We start from the raw sequence: 19,430 nt of genomic DNA on the forward strand, positions 1-19,430 counted from the left end.
GCTCTCTCTAAATAAATAAATAGGGGCACCTGGGTGGCTCAGTCGTTTGAGCATCTGCCTTTTGCTCAGGTCATGATCCCAGGATCTTGGGATTGAGTCCCGCATCGGGCTCCCTGCTCAGCGAGGAGTCTGCTTCTCCCTCTCCCTCTGCCCTCCCACCCCCCCATCATGTCTCACTCTCTCAAATAAATAAATAAATAAAATCTTTAAAAAAAATAATAAATGAATAAATCTTTTAAAAAAAGCAATGTCAAAAGACAGAAACATTCGTTTACAAAAAATATGGGCATCCCACCCTTGGTTTCAAAGTATATTTTCCTCTTCTCTCATTCAGTTCTGTTTTAGCACAGTAAACTGTTAAAGATCTAAAATAAAGAAGAAATATAGAGCATGAACAACTTCAACAATAAAATCCTGTATTATTTAAGCATCTACCATACTCCAATGACTATATTTTCAGAGTTGGTGGGAAATAGAAAGGAGATACACATGTCTGTTATCAAAGAATGCAAATATCCTGTTCCCAAGGAAATTAACACTATCAACAGGTGTATTTTGGGGGGAATTATGCAGGATGATACTTTGTGTTTTATATAGTGAAACATTTGTGAAATTTTAGGGGAGATTCCCATGATAAATTCTTGGGTTTCTCTTGGCTCCTCAAACCCAACATCAAATTTCAAATCTTGTAGTTATCAGTATTTATTTTTCACATAGAAGCAAACTACAACAGTAGCCAGGATTAGACCCTCTTCCTGAAGTTACTCTTCTGGGGTATTAAAAGAATAGTTCATGTGTGATATCTTGAAAGATCCTAAGAATTACCATTTTATTTATTCTTGCCTATCTGGAAGTACTGAAGGCAGGAACACTACAGTCAGAGAAAACCACCCATCCGCCTCCCCTGTGTGGAAAAGAACAAGTTATCAAGTAAATCATAAAAGTGCCTCCCACAGATGACTAGGAAAATGGCTCCCATTGCCATTTCCCTTCCTTCTCAACTAATGGCTTCAACCTTCTCTGTTGGTCTTCCGCTCTAAATCACCAGTATGGAGTCAGTTACCTTATTGAATACAGAGTATTTATCTTGATATCTATAATTTATGCCTCTTGATGGCATTCTTCAGAAATTAAAAGATAACCGATTTATATGTCCTCCTTTGCCCCAGAGCTGACCAACTCATTTCCCATCCTCACGTTATCAGAAAAATGAAGTAAAATGCCACTTTAGACTGCCATGATAAATTTCTTTAATCACAACTGGAAAACTTTGGGAAGAAACATATTTGGGAGAGAGAAGAGAGACGTACATATTATATTTGTGTTTTTTTTCCTCTTCCCTTTAATGGAATAGTTATATGAAAATAAGACCTTAATTTGTGGGGCGCCTGGATGGCTTGGTTGGTTAAGCGCCTGCCTTTGGCTCAGGTCATGATCCCAGGGTCCTGGGATCAAGCCCCGCAGTAGGACCCCTGCTCAGCGGGGAGCCTGCTTCTCCCTCTCCCTCGTGCCGCCCCCCCCCCCCGGCTTGTGCTCTCACTCTCAAATAAATAAATAAAATCTTTAAAAAAAAAAAAACCTTAATTTGTGTAGAGTTTATTGTGTTACAGTTTAGTTCTCATCTGAATCTACTGTGCTTCTTAAAATTTCATTGTTGAAATGCTTGTGCAATAATAGTATAAGGATGTTTGGCACATCACCTGTGGTACAGATCTCCAAACAATTTAGAAATATTTGCAAATTAATCCTCTTTACATCCCAGTACATTATTCATTTTGAGTCTGTGGATGGGGAACAGGAGATTGGATTCCAGAGTGGAACAGCATATTCCATCAGATTATAGGGAAGAGATAGGAGGGTGACTTAATTAGGGTGCACAAACTATGTGGCAGATTCAGGAGCCAAAAAGATGCTATTCCCCAAATATGCTAAATGGCAGATGGCCATATCCTACACTTTCACAGTGCAGTGGTTCTGAGTATGGACTTTGGATTATGCCTCTGGATTGGTATCCTAGCTTTGTCGCTTCCATGCTTGGGAGCAAGTTTCTTTACTTGTTTCATGTTCCTCAATTGTAAAATCAAGTTCATTCATGTAAAATCCAAGTCATACCTACCTCGCACAGTTGTTGTGATGATTAAATCACAGAATGATCCTGGCACATATGGTAAGTCTCAAAGTTAGATATTTTGTGGTATTATTTTCTCCATTGGAATATATTGCCAAAGTCATAGCAGAAGTGAAAGAAACCAAAACACTCGGATCCCATTTTACCTCTGTTCAAGAAAAATCTACTTTCAAGAAAGCAATCTATAAATACCTTAATTCTAGTCACCAAATCTAAATGGATTTTGTGTCAAAGGTCACATACTTATAGTTTAATGTTACACTTTTTTAACAGTAATCTCTACACCCAACGTGGGGCTCGAACCCACAACCCTGAGATCAAGAGTCATATGTTCTATACTGACTAAGCCAGCCAGGCGCCCCAGTTTAATGTCATACTTGATCCGTGCATTCACATACTCATTCAACAAGTGTGTATGGGGCACATTCCAAGCAAGGCATGGGTTTAGGTGCTGAGAACTCAAAGTTTGGATAGGATAGATATGATTTCTGCCCTGCTTCTAGACTGGGCCACAGGAACTGGACTGGGCGTAACAGCGGAGATAGAAAGGGTCGGAGGAGGAGCAGAAAGTTTGGGAACATCATAAACTTAGTACCTGGAAATTGGTGGTTTTAGCTGCTTTGAAGGTCCGAGTTATCTCTTTTATGTTCTTGGGTTTATAATGTGTCTCTCTATACCTCTCTCCATTCTGCCCTCTGTACCCTCATGTATCCCTTCTTTTCTGGGGGTTATTCCACATCTGAAATCTGAAGGATGCTAAATTCTTGGTCCTTTCCCCTTCTCAGCAGCAGGGACACTTGGCATCGTGGAGAAGGAAGATGGTACTGCTGTCGTGGGAGGACCTGTGAAGCACTTGGCCTCATCCTTTAGATGGCTCCAGGCGGGAGGTAGAGAGTCACTGATTCCAGGTAGGTGGGGGATTCTTGGCAGGCAATCAGACTACTAAAATATGGAGCGGGGAGGAGGGGAAAAACACACAAGGTCAAGCTTACTAGTGATGTGTAGGGGCATTTGTGACTCCATTTTAAGATGGTATGCCAAAATGTGCATGGGGATATTCATTCAACGAATACTTGAGCATTGACTAGGTACAAAATATGGTTCTAGGAACTGAGGACATGTCTGTAAACGAAACTGCCAAAGTTCCCGGCCCTCCTGGAGCTTACACTCTAGAGGATGATGTAGACCATAGGTTTATTCTCCAAAAGGTTCTGTATTTTAAAAATGCTCAGGAATCAAGATGCTAGACCTGTGGTCCTCAGTGTTGTGTACCAGCACCGCTGCAGGGGGGATCTGAAAAGTCCAGAGGAGAGCACCCATTCCTGAGATTCTGATTGGATGGATCTGTGATTGGGCTTGGGAATAAAGTTTTAAAGCTCCCACTCATTCTGATTCAGTTAAATTTGAGACAGACTGCTTCTTTGAAAAGAGAGTGGAGATGAAATTTCCCTCACTAAGAGCCAGGAAGAATTGGCCACTTCCTTCTTGCACAAATACTAGGCAATGGGACTTTCAGTTCTGAATATCCCAGGAGAGAAGCATCAACAGTCTTCCCTTATTTTTATTAGCTTAGAATAGCGCCCCACAAACAGTCCTTCCAAAATATTTAAGTGTGTGCCTATATATTTTAAGGTTTAGAAGAAAGAGGGGGAATTATCATCATCATCTAACATGAGACCCCAAATGATTTCCTAATTGTTTTTCCAAATACTACTACTACTACTACGACTACTACTACTACTACTACTAATATAAGTTTTTATTATATGCCACTTTACAAGTATTCATTTTACAAGCTGGGCAGTTTACAAGTGTTCTCCTATGTAATACTCCCAAGAACCTTGTAAGGTATTGTTATACTTACCTAGCAGGGGAGAGAGGAAGGCTCTGATGGGTCAAGGAGCTTGCTCAAGGTCACACAGAGATCGGACCAGCTGGAACCTACAGCATAGCCGGGCTCTCAACCCCGACCACAGCGGCATCCCATCCTTTCCGAGTCTCTCCCCCTCCCTCCCTTGTTTAGCACTTGGAATCTCTTCTGTGACCACTGATGAACATATATGTTATAAATCACTGAGGAAAAGAGATTGCTCAGGAGACTCTCGATTTGGGGGCTATTTGGGGAGGGCAGCCTTCCCGGTCCAGGGTATTCTTTCTGTCCGCAGCCCCCGAGCTCATTCCGAAACCTAGCAGGGATAGACACTCGCTCGGTCGCACCCCAGGGCGGCACCGATCCCCGGGCTGTGAATTCCGAGAGGTGGCTGCCTAGCCCCCGCCCCCGCGGGCGCCTGGGCGCGGGTGCAGATTGCAGACCAGTGGGTGATCCTAATCTCCTGGTCCCGGGGCGGGTCCGAAGATTCTCGGCTCCAGTCAGGAACTTGAGCCTGGGACATATGACTGGCTCCAGAAATCTTTGCTGGAAAGACAGTTAAAAGGCTAGGTCCCTTTTAGGTTGAAGACTTGAACCCCCTCTAGCCATTTGGCTTCTTTCCCTTGCCTATAGTTTTCCCTGTGTCCTAAAAAGTTGGCTCCAAAGTTTAAGGGTATCCCAAAGTTCACAGGGATCCCAGGTAGGGGGCCAGAGGACCCAGGGTCACAGAGACACTGGCAGTCCCAGCTCCAGGACCCGAACCGGTGGGCGCAGGCAGGCAAAGAGCAGGCAAGCGCCTCCAGGTCCGGTCCGGCTCCGGGGTACTAGGGGGAAGTACCGCGGGGGGTGGGGGCGGGGGTGGACAAGCCCGGCAGAGTGACCGACAGCGTGGCCAGCCACTGGCCGAGGGCGGTGAGGAGGCTTAGGCCGGCGTGAGTGCGTGCGTGTGTGCGTGAGTGTGAGCGCGAGGGTGAGTGTGTGAGCCTCCCCAACCCCCACCTGTTTGAAATGGTTTTAAAATGCCAAAGCCAGATTGACCATATTTCAAAAGTTGCAAACAGTCGGAGTAAAACACGTGGACATGCCCCTACCCCCAAATGATTAGCTGACTCCAGGGCAAGGAGAGAAAAGGAGGAATGAGAGGGGTGAGTGGAGGGGGCTAAATTGCGTTCTGGAGGATAGGTTTTAGGACCCAACGGGAAGCACACTGGAATCTCTCCCTCCGGGAAGGAGAGGTGGGGCGGGCCGGCCGGCAGGCGGCCGCGGGGCGCATGCGCGCGCGTCTCCTCTCGCCGGCCGCTGCGCTCGGCGGCGCGGAATAGAATGAACTGTAACAAAACAAGTCGAGCCTTTGTATCTGCTTAAAGGGGCCGCAGGCACTTCCCTCCTGTCCCCCCCACCCCCCGCTCGGCAACCGCGTCTCCAGGGCTCCCAGCAACTGGCTGGAAGGGCTTCCCTCACCCTCAGGAACAGCCCGCCAGCGAGGAAAGGCGAGCCAGGCGGGAGGCAAAGAGGAGACACCGCATTTCTAAGAGGCAAGAAAGGAAGGAAGGGAGGGAAAAAAAAAATAACCCAAGCGGCGCTGAGTGGACTCTGGTCCGGGAGAGAACGATCGGGCGCCGGAACGTGGACCGAGAAGCACCGGAATGCAAACAAAGCTCACGGGCGCCAGTGCAGGGCTCGCGGGGAAGCTCAGAAAGTTTGTTTTATGATGGCTTGAGTGCGCGAGTGTGTGCAGGGGAGCGAGGCTGCCAAGTTTCTCTCCCGTTGCGTTATTTTGGGGGAGATGTCTCTCCCATGAACGAGCGGGGGCTTGGGGGCTTGTGCTGTGGGGGCACCTGTCTCTCATTGTATTATTTTTTTGTGTTGGGGTGGGGAGGAGGGGTGTAACCCATCATGTCGAGAGTGATCCAGAAGAAGAACCACTGGACTAGCAAGGTTCACGAATGCACCGTAAAGCGGGGACCCCAGGGTGAGCTGGGGGTGACGGTGCTGGGGGGCGCGGAGAATGGGGAGTTTCCGTATGTCGGAGCGGTGGCCGCGGCCGAAGCAGCGGGGCTTCCCGGCGGCGGCGAGGGCCCTCGGCTGGGCGAAGGGGAGCTGCTTCTGGAGGTGCAGGGGATCCGGGTGTCCGGCTTGCCCCGCTATGACGTGCTGGGAGTCATCGACAGCTGCAAGGAGGCCGTCACCTTCAAAGCCGTCAGACAAGGTAAGACGGGACGCGCCTCCGGGAGGCGCCCGCAAAACGGGGAGAGGCCTGCGGAGTGCCCCCCGCCGCATCTCGGTTTCCCGCGTTCCTCCTTCGAGCGCAGCTTAGAGGGGAAGTCGGGGCCGTGCGCCCTGTCGTGGTGAAATAAGCAAAGTTGTTGAGAGATGGTGGGTTGTTTGCCCACCTGCGTTGGAAAGAGGGGGTTGGATTTGCGCCGGGAAGCGGGGAGACTTTTCCCAGGCCTGGTTTCCCAACCTGTTATCTCAGCCACCAAGTACAGCGCAGCTTCGCCTGTGCGGGGAGGAGAGTTGGGAAACTGAGGCAGGGGCAAAGTGGACGGTCTGCGGGCCCCTCTGGGGAGTGATGCAGCAGGCGCAGCCACTGCATTCCTTTGCCACTTATCAGTTCACAGACCGGGAGAATGGGTATGAACGAGAAGAGGGGTCTGTGGTTACTGACCTCCTCCATCACGAAATCGGCTTCACCCGGCATCCCTCCAGGTGGCTTGGGGTACGACCGCCCTGCGGTTCCTGTGCCCGCCGCCTGAAGATCCTGCATTCACCCCGGGGCTGGATGACGCATGTGTCTCGGTCGTGTGGCCCAGCCCCAGGCGTGGGGGGAGGGAAAGAAGGAGTATTTCTGTCCGCGCGAATCAAGCCCAAATTTTTGCTACCTCCACCACCATTACCATCGTTATCGTTGATAATGATAATGGTAGCTGATCTCTTCTCTGTTAGCTTATTACGTGCCAGGCTCTGTGTTGAATGCTTTCCTTGGCTGTTTTATTCTGATTCACAATTCTGAGAGCGAGTTGTTTTTATAAACCTCAGGTTACAGGTAAGGAAACCGGGATTGACATTGGATAAGTTACTTGCCCAAGGTCACACAGGTATCAGAAGTGAGGGTTTGAGTCCTTAATGCAAGCCGAGGAGGAAGAGGTGGGGGATGACCCTCCTGGACTGGAGGGCTTGATTTCTGGGGAGGGAATGAAGGCAGATTCCTCTCTTAGAAGCCTATAGAGAAGTACCCACGTCTTTGATGACTGCTGGTGGCGGGGAGTCCCTTGCATCTCAGTTTGGTTCAGGCAAGGGGCTGTCCCTATTATCAGTCCAACAGAGAAGGACTTGATTCCCTTAAAGGATCACTTGCACCACCAAGTACTGTGACACAGGTTCCCCTCCATGAAAGCACCAGAGGAGGTGGCAAAGTTGAGTGTGGTGAAAAGTTCCCATGTGTGCCTGAGGGCCTGGAAGGCAAGCAGCAGCTGCAAGAATGTGTTAAAGGAAAGGAGGGCTGGGCTGGGTTGAGCAGATCCTTGGAAAAAGGCCTGTTCCAGATGAAACAGAGGAGGGGGCAGAAGGAATTATCAGGCCTTTTGGTAGTTTGGGGAGCGATAGACGGACAGTTACGAAAAGCTCCTGCCATTTATGTCCTCATCTTCCACTTGGACACCTCCTCCAGGAAGCCCTCCAGCATCTGAACAAACCCTTCTTCCTTTGGGCTCCCCTAAATGTGTACTTTGTAGCTTTTTACTTACTCTGAACTATGAGTTAGGTCCCTTTTCTCATGTCCATACAAGAGACTGTGCCTCATTCATTGTGCATTTCCCCAGGCTTTGCTTGAGGTCTAACACCTCCTTTCCCTGAGAGTGTGTCCTCATCTGTAACCTGGCTTTCATTTAGGTATTACATAAGCTAATAAGTGGAAAGTGTGCAGAACAGGGCCTGGCACATAGTAAGTTCCCAATGAAGATGAGCTATTATTATGTTCAATTGAATTTGACCAGTGATTTATTTCTAAGCCTAGCTCTTGGTGTTCGGAACCTGGATTATGAATTCAATGCCAGTACCTGGATTGTTTGAACTTAATAGAACTGTAGAGGAAACACTGTGTCAAAGCATTTGATGAGAGCAGCCACAGGTCTCGGTGCAGGGGTGTTTTGGAGAAAGGGTTGGCGGAAGGACCTATCCGTCTATTATCTGTCTAGTGGGTCCTGTATCGGGGCTTGTTTTTAACGTGCAATATGCTGCGTGTGGCTGAACCTCTTCTGTCCACCAGTAATCAAAGATCCAAGAGGCATTGTGCCTCATCATGGAACTTAGGAAGGGTGCGTCAGATAATCAAGTGTGTTTGGAATCAGACCCCTCTGGATGGAAAGGAAACTGTAGTGTCTCCAAATGTTATTTCCCTTCACCCAGAACCATTCTGTGTGCTGCATAGGATTGTTCCTAGCAGGTGCGTGTGTGTGTGTGTGTGTGTGTGTGTGTGTGTGTGTGTGTAAATCTACTTGTTCTACTCAGGATAGCATAAAGATGTGGCTGGAATCCACCACAGTGTGAAGGCTACTATTTTATGGGATAATTACATGGGCACAGTTCTTCTTCCAACATCTTCATTACAGAAACATGGCACTAGGAAGCATTTCACTAGTCTTCTGTCCCCTTCGTAGCAAGAATATGATTTAAATTATACGACAGGATTGCTCTTACTATGTCTTCATTACTGTGTTGTAATCATATTAGATAGACTCATCCTTGGTATGTGGTAAAGGAAAATGTTACTTTTGTGTTGTCTGCACCCTGAGCTAGCCACTCCCAGGGACAGAGGGAACTTTGGGTGCCGTCTGTATGGAAATGTCACGGTCTTCTTGTGGGAGAAAATTCTGCTGTTTCTATTTCATGGCAGCTCCCTGGAAAGATGCACAGACTAAAATAGTCTGTAGCAAATGGTATTATATGAAGTAGGACTAGATTGTGAAGGAACGAAGCTAAGTGGATCCACCAGGTTGCACTTGGTTCATTTTATTTTATTTATTTATTTTAAGATTTTATTTATTTATTTGACAGAGAGAGAGAGAGAGGGAGAGCACAAGCAGGGGGTAGCTACAGGCAGAGGGAGAAAAAGGCCCCCTGCTGAGCCAGAGCCCAACTCAGGGCTTGATCCCAGGACCCTGGGATCACTGGAACTTGGTTCATTTTATTTTTTTTAAAGATTTTATTTATTTATATGACAGAGAGAGACACAGTGAGAGAGGGAACACAAGCAGGCGGAGCGGGAGAGGGAGAAGCAGGCTTCCCGCCGAGCAGGGAGCCCGATGCGGGGCTCGATCCCAGGACCCTGGGATCATGACCTGAGCCGAAGGCAGACGCTTAACGACTGAGCCACCCAGGCGCCCCTGGAACTTGGTTCATTTTAGATGGGGAAGCCAGTCTTTTGTCACAAAGTGCCTAAAACTATTTACAGATACATATAAATGTTACATAAAATATGTTATTTTGAAAAAAATGTTATTTTGTGTATTATTTATAAATAAAATATAGCATATACTTTATACTTTTAAGTATATATTTACTTGTGGTGAAATGCACAGGTCTTTAGTATATAGTTTGATGAGTTTTGACAAATGTATATGTTCATTTTATCTTTTTTTTTTAAAAGATTTTTATTTATTTATTTGACAGAGAGAGACACAGCGAGAGAGGGAACACAAGCAGGGGGAGTGGGAGAGGAAGAAGCAGGCTTCCCGCTGAGCAGGGAGCCCGATGCGGGGCTCGATCCCAGGACTCTGGGATCATGACCAGAGCGGAAGGCAGTCGCTTAACCGACTGAGCCACCCAGGCGCCCCTATGTTCATTTTATCTTGACCCAAATCAGGATATAGAACATTTCCATTACTCTAGAAATTTCCCTTCTGTCCCTTTCCAGTCAGTTCCCCACACCTCCTCCAGAGGCAAAGGCTATCTGATTTCCTGTACCATGGATTAATTTTGTCTGTTATTGAAGTTCATATAAATGAAATAATGCCATATGTAGTCTTTTGTGTCTGACTTTTTTCAAAGTATTTTGGAGATTTCATATTGTGTCATTGTTCTTTTTTAAAGTATATATATATATATATATATATATATATATATATATATATATTTTTAAGTATTCTCTTTACCCATCGTGAGGCTCAAACTTACAGCCCCACGATCAAGAGTCACGTGCTCTACCGGCTGAGCCAGCCAGGCACCCCTCTTCGTTCTTTTTTATTGATGAGTAGTAGTCCATCGTACGTATGTGTGTATGTACGGGTATGTATATACACACACACCAGTTTTTAAAATAGTTTTGCTTGTCATTGGACTATTTACCGTTTTTTGCTCTTACGAATATAGGTGCCAAAAATATTCCAATTGCTCCGCATCTTTGCCAGTCTTTAATCTTGTCTGTCGTTTGAATTGTAGCCATCCTAGGATACGTGGAAAAAGAAAAAAAGGTAATTAAGTTAATTTTGTTATAGGATATAAGCTAAGCACTTGCTTTAGAATGTGCCAGGCTTTTGGCGAAGCTAGTGCTTTATGGACATTTTGTTTTTTATTCCTCGCCCCTGGACGCAGATGTCGGACACTGAGGCCCTCGGAGTTTGGGGAGCCTTTCCAGGAGTCACACAAGTGGCAGAAGTCGGGTCGGCGGTCAGCTGTGCTGGGTCCCGAAAGCCCCGGCTGCTCATTCCTGGGTCAGCGCGTCTCAGAGTAGGGCCCGAACACCGGTGGCCATAGCGTCCCCTGCGAACTGGTTAGGCGAATTCCTGGACCTGCCCCATCCCTAGCGACTCCCAGCTCCGAAGGCGGCTCCAGTGGGGCAGTTTTTAAGAAGCCCTCAGGTGATTGGGAGGCTTGCACAGTTTTGAGAATCACTGTCCCAAGGCACAGCCTGACATTGAGAATATGACCCATGGTGCAGCTGACCTGGGCTCTGGAGCAAGCTTTGCCTGCTAGTGCTGTCCTCTCGGGCAAGTCACCCTCTCTGGGCCGACGTTTCTTCATTCCTTCACTTCTTCATGCCAGAAATAAAATGGGCGTGCCCTGGAGGTCCTTTGCACTCCTAAAATGCTGCACTTCCTTGAGTAACCCCGACTCCAAAAGCTTAAGATGGTGTGATTGTAGTTTCCCAAAGTGGTGATATCGTAGGTCGTGCTTACATATTTTCATAGGTGAAGTCTGGTTTTGCAAATTGCCCGGAAGCTGAAACTGCCCACATTTTAGACAGAGCGGGGACAATAGATAAGACACAGCTTAAAAACCACACCACCACCACCAGAACATTTCCCTCACTGTAATGAGGGAATTATGACCACACACAATGGAATAGAGTTCTTTGTGCCTTTTTGTGTTTTGTTCTGATGTGTGTCTATTTTGACCAATTGGAATATACTACAACAGCTCTGTAACATTCTCATTTTATTTTATTTTTTAAAAACTTTATTTATTTGAGAGAGGGAGGGAGAGGGAGAGAGAAGCAGACTCCCTGCAGAGCAGGGAGCCCCACGCGGGGCTCAATCCCAGGACCCTGGGATCATGACCTGAGCCGAAGGCAGACGCTTAACGGACTGAGCCACCCAGGCGCCCCAGTCATTCTCATTTTAAAACACATGGCTCTTGGGGCGCCTGGGTGGTTCAGTCCGTTAAGCGTCTGCCTTCGGCTCAGGTCATGATCCCAGGGTCCTGGGATCGAGCCCCGCGTCGGGCTCCCTGTTCAATGGGAGGCCTGCTTCTCCCTCTCCCACTCCCCCTGCTTGTGTTCCCTCTCTCGCCGTCTCTCTGTCAAAAAATAAATAAAATCTTAAAAAGTAAAATAAAATAAAATAAAACACAGGGCCCTGTCTTTCTTGGTGTCCCGTGAATTCTGCTTCAGGGTCTCTGGGTTTGCTTATTCATCCCCTGAGATGGTCAGAAGATTGATTCTTTTCCTTAGTGTCCCTTCAGAGAGAAGGTCATTGAGCTTCTCATGGTAGTGTGCTGCTAGATGGTTAACAACCGCTCTGGTAGAGGCCAGCCTCAGATCTGTAGCATATCTGGAGTGGGGAAGAGATGCATTTAATCCATTCTCCAGAGCCAATATGAGCCAGTCCCAGCATACCACTAACCCCCATATAAGACAGCTCTGGAGTCACATGCCATCCCCTCATCCTGCTTTGTGACTGCATGGCCTTGTCACAGTTTCACATTATCTTCGGTTTCTTCTTTTTTTAAAGTTAATTAATTTTTTTTTTTAATAATCTTTACACCCAGTGTTGGGTTTGAACTCACAACCCCGAGATCAAGACTCGCATGTTCTACCTGCTGAACCAGCCCCGTGCCCCTTGTTTCTTCTTTTTTTGTCTGTCTCTCCTCCCTCTAGAATGTAAGGTCTGTGAAAACAAGAAGGTTTTCTCACTTGTTCACCCCTCTATTTCCCAGGGCCTAAAACAGTACCCAGCAAATCCTAGGTGCTCATTAAAATTTGTTGGACACGTGAATGGATTTTCCTTTGTCGCTTCTCATTCATATGATAAGTGCAGACTAGGCCGTCTACATCCTTCCTCCTTTACTCCCTATTCATCTTTTATTCTGATTTAGGATCCTAATATGTTCATTTTCCCTTCCAAGATCTTCCAATCAGCTGATTCCCTGTGTCTAATAATTTGTACTGAGCTATAAATGAGTAAATGACCGACAAGGCTTAATGAATTATATTGAAGTATTTCTGCCTGTTGACTCTTGCTGGAGTTTAAGAAGTGAAATTTCAGATGCTGAGCAGGCAGGATGGTGGGGGGCTTCTCTGTTTTCTGTTGATGTGGGATCTGCTGTATGTCAGCATCCATAAGAATGACACCTTACCTCCGTTATCTTGTACTATTGTCCCTGAGTACAGTTTTTCCAGCCAACAGCAAATCAGGTCTTTGCTGCAGAAAACAGTCTCATTTTTGTCCTCTCTTGCTCTTAAATTGTGCTTTGTGTTTATGCGTCTTTTTTTTTTTTAACTTAAACTTTCAAAATCAATCTTTTTATTCTTCGTGCTAAAAGACCACTCTCTGCGGGGTATTTTTAGGTTCCACTGTGGAACATTCCACAGCTTTTAGAAAAAATAATGCAAGGACAGGCAACCCAACTTGTCCATTGTTTCCAATGGCCACCCTTTGCCAATGGCCATGTTATTTAAAAATAGATTAACTTGACCTTATGATGCAATGGCATACAGTTGGCTTGGCTGCATTTGTTGGCATTCATTACCCAGCTAGTTTAGGATGGCAGAATTGATGCTATCCACCAAAGGGAATTAAGGGGTTTATAAGAGAAAACATTCTGACATCTCCTTACCACAAGGGTTTACATGAAGGATGTTGCTTTATAAACGATGGTTATTTAATGCAAAACACCGGTCTCTGATGTTAGTGGTTCCTTCCTTGAGTTTGTATATATGTGTAACAGTATATACTGATTTTGTATACACTGAAAATAAAGGCTGTCAAATTCATTAAGGGCTGACATTCACATCCTAAAAAAGTAGGTTACTGCATTCTTGCCTGTCTTTATGCAGCTTGTATGTGAGATCTATAACCTTGAAAAATCCCTCGTAAACACTAGAGCTTTGCTGTACTGCACCCCTATGGATGTCTGCGTCGATATAGTATTTCTTGTGAATTTGTTTTGGCGTTTCCACAGCTGAACCCCCACGGATGTCAAGGACATGCCTATCATATTCATGCCTGCTTTATAGTAAAGTGTCCAATGGAGATTCCAGTGTGTTCTGGATGCTAACTTTTCTGAAGCCATGTCGCAAAATTAGAAGATGGAATTTGAACAAGGTCTTTTATGATTAAATAATACTCGTCTCTTTTTATGGCTAAGTAATTAAAGAATGGAGTAATCCATTACTTATAATCATTTCTTTAGTCCCCAGAGTGAAAACCAGTGTCCTCACAGTGACTCACAAGGCCCCCCGTGATCTGGCCCATGACATTTCTTCTCTCTCCCCATCCATAGCCTGCTAGTCCCCACCTCGACATCTGGAAGGCCTGCTGCCTCCTGAACTTCAAGTCTTTCCCAATGTCATCTTCTCTGTGACACCTTCTTTGACTACATTATTGGAAGCTGTAACCCCACTGCCATTTGTCATCCTCTGTAGCCTTTCTCTGCTTTATTTCACTCCATTTCAGGGCGATCACTTCAAAATAAATAAAATCCTTATTTTGTCTCTCCTAGAAGAGAAGCTGAGAGGGGAGGGACGTTGTTGATGTGTTTGCCGCAGCACCCGCAGCACCAAGGGCAGGGCCTGGCGTGTCCTCGCTGCTCAAGTATTGGTTGAATGTCCACTGTCCAACAGAGAACTAGAATAAATCTCCCCTGAGCTCGGTTGCCTCTGAAAATTCCCATATTTGAAAGTCTCTGAAAATGTGGGTAATTCACGATGGATCACATTAACCTTGATGAGTATTTGTCATTTGCAGTCTGAGTGTGGCTAAGTAGAGCTTAGCTGACTGACTGATGGAGGAATATCCTTGAAGGCAGCATTGACAGCCAGTTTCGGTTGGTCTTCACGTGATGGGTTTCGGGCAGCACCTGAGTATGTCAGGGGACTTCACAAACTCTCTCACCCTCAAATGGACTGTGAGAGGCTCTTCTGGGCACTTCCAGCTGTGTGGATAGACTTTTTCTGTTACCACCTTCGTTGTCATGAGAAAGAATTACATAAGAGAATTACATTCTCCCCAATCAGCTGTCAACCCCATCATGATTGCCATCACATGCATTTGTGTGCACCTTTATTGGGACATAGTTATGTTTTCCACAATAAGGCTAATCTTTCAGCCTGTCATGAGACAAGACTCGAAGCTCTCTTTACGGACAGTGGCATGATGGTGCAATTAAAAGGCGATTATGCCCTGGTGATAAGCCGTGTTTCAGAATTATTGCTCTATACAGTGTTAGCAGGATGGCGGTGCTGCTTGTCAGATCAGCCACCAGTATCCTAGACGTGTAGGTTGTGGACTTAAGCTGGCCTGGATTAGAAGCCAGATTTTTTAAATTTGCTGGCCAGGTGACTCAGGGCAAGGCACTTCACCTCTCTGGGCCAGGGTTTCTCCATCTGAAAATGGGGGTAATGGTGATACCTACTTTCTAGAGTTGATGGAAGAACAAAAGGAGGAGGTTTAAGGAAACCACATGGCACAGGACCTGGCCCATAGTGAGTGCTCAATATATGTTGGCTTCTGTTATTGTCTGAATGTTCCTCATTTGAAAGCACTCCGAAACGAAGAAAGAATCTTCTGAGAGATAGAAATTGTGGTGTAGTTTCCTGGAGAGCTTTTTAAAGTCTAGAAAAAAGCTTCATTTTTCTGCATGATCCAGATGCCACTTTTTTGAAACGGCTGTGGTTGGATTAGTTCAGACAAGTAAGAAGGAAACTGTGGACCTCACCATGTGTTGGTGGAACTTTTCTCACCTTGTCCCAGTGGTGACATACTGATTCTAATTATTGTCATTAGGTCCCAGGTCGCATGAAGGTACAGAGGATGGAGAAGTCGTCTCTCTCTTTTCTGGAGGTCCCAGGCAGAATGATCCTGGAGAACTTGACACGGAGGTCCTCTGACCTTCCTGGCACTGTATTTGGGTTCCCACATCAGGAGTGGGAAGCAAGGGAAGCAGTGGGACATGGGGTTATAAGGGTTTGGAGTCAGACTGATTGGGTTCAAATTCAGGCTCTGCCATTTCCGGCTGAGCGACCATGGGTGCGTTCAACCTGCCAGAACTCCATTTTCCCAGTTGAAAATGAGAATAATACCTACCTCATTGGCTGCTTGTGAGGATTAGATGGGAAAATGTACCCAGAGCACTTAATCCTCTGCTTGGCCTATAGGCAGGGCTTACCAAAATACCTACACCATAGCAGCTGTGATGATTTTCAGTTGAGAAATGGACACCCATCGGTGAGTTCCTCTAAAGCAGTGATTTAAAACGGAGGGTGGTTTTGCCCACTCGGGACATCTGGTACTGCCTGCAAGCCTATTTGGTTGTTACAGCTCAGGACCGGGGCGCGTTGCTGGCACAGAGGGAGTGGAGGCCGGGGAGGCTGCTGAACGTCCTACAGTGTACAATGCTGTCCCCCCCTCCCCAAGAGAGAATTATCCAGCCCTGAATGGCCATGAGGCTGAGGTTGAGAAACCCTGCTCTAATGTCTAACTTCAGGGTTGAGACTGGGAATCTGAATTAGGAACCGTAAACTAATTGTAACTGTTATTTATGAATCTTCTGATAGGTTGCTGAGACCCAAGTTAGGGTTTTGCCAGGGTAGATGATGTCATTCTCATTTTAGCCATGAGAAAACGAGCTGGAGAGGTCACGCCACTTATCCTCGCTCCCAGGCACCTGACCTGGGTGAGAGTCAAGTTCAGATCTGCCTGTTTCCAAAGTTCGTGTGCTAGGTTTAACACACTAGAAACGTGTTCCCGGGAGCCCCTATGCCCTTTTACTGTGGGGGGTCACTGTGGATGCTGCCTGAGACTGTGCAGTATGCTCGGTGACCCCACTAAGGACAGGCCTAGAAATAAAAATGGATTCCCAGAGTGTTCATGGGCCAGAACCCAGAATGTGCCGCTCCATATTGTCAAGCTCTGCATATTTGCCTTCCTCTGTTTGCCCTGTTCTCCCTCACCAACACTGTCGATTCCTTCCTCCTCTGTGCCCTCTTTTTCTCCCTCACGCACATCTTGATTTCAAGACAATAGTGTCTTGTCGTTGTAGATTTGCCTGTCTGTCTCCCATACTGGATTATGCGTTTCTTGAATTCTTGAAGGCAACATCCCTGTTCTCTGTCTGTCTGTCCTCTCTGCCCTCTGTAGGTGCTCAAGGAATATCTGTTCAATTGAATTCTTTTGAGGGTAACGAGTAGGCATAACTTTTCACTAAATAAAAAAAAATTCCTGCCTAAGATCTTGTTGGCTAGAAACTCCGTGGCTTATTTTTAAGGCATATTAAATATCCTTAGCCATATGTCTGACTTTTCCGGGATGATTGAAGATGGTTCTCTGCCAGTCGTTGTAGCATTTTGAACTGTGGAGAAAATATTGAATTAATTGTGTTGAAGGTCTTAGAGGGCCTGTATTCTGACCAGATGTGTGCGGTGATGGTGCCTATTGCTTATGTAATGTGGCCACGGAAGGCATCGCTTTGGCTTGATTTAAATAGAGTCAGTATTTTACCACCTGGATTCTTGGCCAAGAGTTAGAATTTACATCTGATAGGGAGAGCATGCTCATTTCCTCCTCCAACTATCAGCCTGTTTAAGTCTGTGTGACTTGGTTAAGAATTCAAAACTCCAGATCAAGTTGTTAAAAAAGAACTTTCCTTGGTGTTAGAGCATGTGGATTTTTTTTTTTTTTTTAAGCCAAGCATAGGCATCTAGATTTTGGTTTCTAATCTTTTAAAAACTCAAATATTATTGTGACCTCGAAGAACTGTCAATCACTATTTATAGCTGGCGTGTGCTTCCACAGCTTATGCTTTTTTTCCCCTATGAAAGAGTTATTTTTTTCCTCATTTAAACAATGTATACAATACAGAAAGATGTGAATACGGAAGGAAAATTTATCTACATTGTGTGTAATCCCACTCAGAGAAATACACGTGTTCATACTCTATTTATATCCAAACACACACACACACACACACACACACACAGACACACACACACTTTTTTTTTTGTTAGTTTTTTTTAGGAGGGTCTTTTTCATATGAAAATTGGATAATACAACACATGCTGTTTTGTGGAATTTTTTTTTGTGTGCCTAACAGTATATCATGGGTGTTTTTTCTATACTACAAATATATCTATTTTGTCATTTCAATGGCTGTAGAATCATTTCTGTTTGTGCTATATCAAACCATGTTTTGAGGATGAACATTGAACGTTTAGGTTGTTTTCCCTTCCTATTTTATGCAACACATTGATGAATATCCTTATACTTACATTTTAGCAAACTTCTTCAGATGTTTTCCATGTACAGATGTCTAGAATGCTTGGCTCACATGAATTTTATCTTCTTCTTTATTTGTTTATTAAAAAGATTTTATTTATTTGAGAGAGGGGGAGGCACAGCGGGAGAGGGAGAGAGAGAAACCCAAGCAGACTCTGCACTGAGCATGGAGCCTGATGCGGGGCTCGATCTCATGACCCAAAACAAGAGTGAGACACCCAACCGACTAAGCCACCCAGGCACCCCTGAATTTTATCTTCTTAAGACTTTTGTCTTCTTAAGACTCAGCACATCAGCTTGTATCCCTGGGCCTGTATGTGAGAGTCCTGTATTTCTTTACCTACCTCAGTTATAACACATACTACCTAGCACTGGATTTTTTTTTATTTTAAATAATAGTACTTACAAACACAAATGCTGAGTAGGTATTTCAAAGGGCATTAGGGACTGGTGGGGTCTGGGGTTAACTGGAAGGACACAGTTTGTTCAGAGGGAGTGACTGCTACTTAGCTTCAGCCTATTGCTGACATGTGGGAACATTGGCCAGTGTTGCCAGATTTTTCAAATTTTCGAGAGAACCCAGAAGCTTGAATTGTTAAAAGACGGCACTTTGACAATTTAAAAATGTTGGTTCAGGGTTCTTCCAAAAGCATGGATGAACTAAACAAAACACATCTGGGAGCCGTATTTGGTCTGGGCAATGAGCTGGCAGCCCCTTGTTTATGTGTTTGTCTCTCTCACTTGATGTCTCTCACACTTCATCTGTTCAAGAGCCATAATTTCATTTCTTACTCCTATCTGTATTTTCAGGGCCTAGGATAGTGACCAGTTCACAGGAATGGTCAATAAATATGTGTTGAAGTGAATAATAAGTTCCAGAAGTGGTCCAATTTGTCACTGTAGTCTGCTTGTGTTTGTTGGAGGTCCAGCTGGTGACAGGTCCCCCATTCTAGTTGTGAGGAGCTGAGAAGAGGGTATATTTTGACAGCTGATCATAATTCTTGGAGTATTTTATCTCAGGGTCCTGGTCTGCTGAGTCTTTGAACTGGGTGCAAAATGGCATCTTGATGACAACGTTTATATGAATATGCACTGGGAATGGTATATGTTCTCTGCTCTGAGATGATTTTACTGTGAAATGTGTGGCCTTACAAATAAAAAAAAAGGATGAATTTTATGTATACCTCTTAGGTTTTAAATATAGCAGGGAAGTCTCCAATAACACAATTTTCCTGGGCATTCTACAGATAAATCAGGACCCTGACCTTTACTCCAAGAGTAGATGCTTTCAGAACACAATTAACCTCTAAGACCAGTGGGTATCTGTTCTTCAGCACCAGGGTTATATGGTAGAATTTTGTTTTTGGAAAATGAAGGCAGCCCTTCTTGCTTTTCTGCCTGTGTAATGGATTGTTCTGCATTGCATAATTCATGTCAGGCACCA

The 19,430-nt window shown here is 45.4% G+C and overlaps 1 protein-coding gene and 1 long non-coding RNA gene across 14 annotated transcripts in view; one reads left to right on the top strand and one right to left on the bottom strand.

Annotated features, from left to right (window-relative positions):
• Positions 1-1,233: 1,233 nt before the first annotated feature.
• LOC118524444 (uncharacterized) lies at positions 1,234-4,841 on the bottom strand. Its single transcript, XR_004911617.2, has 2 exons — positions 3,993-4,841; positions 1,234-3,070 (listed from the first exon to the last, which is right to left on the bottom strand). It is a non-coding gene; the product is annotated as an uncharacterized LOC118524444 (long non-coding RNA).
• Positions 4,842-5,285: 444 nt separating this feature from the next.
• The window catches only part of MAGI1 (membrane associated guanylate kinase, WW and PDZ domain containing 1), a 604,684-nt gene continuing 590,539 nt past the window's right edge, over positions 5,286-19,430 (top strand). For 8 of the 13 annotated variants that reach the window (XM_078076225.1, XM_078076235.1, XM_078076243.1 and 5 more), the window contains exon 1: positions 5,287-6,207. In XM_078076225.1, the coding sequence (XP_077932351.1) occupies positions 5,895-6,207 (313 nt within the window). In that variant the 5' untranslated portion in view covers positions 5,287-5,894. Of the gene's footprint in view, positions 6,208-19,430 lie in introns of all 13 variants that reach the window. The other 5 variants (XM_078076268.1, XM_078076261.1, XM_078076272.1 and 2 more) reach the window with 1 other exon arrangement.

Source organism: Halichoerus grypus, chromosome 1, assembly GCF_964656455.1.
Source record: "Halichoerus grypus chromosome 1, mHalGry1.hap1.1, whole genome shotgun sequence".
In the NCBI taxonomy this organism is placed as follows: Eukaryota; Metazoa; Chordata; class Mammalia; order Carnivora; family Phocidae; genus Halichoerus; species Halichoerus grypus.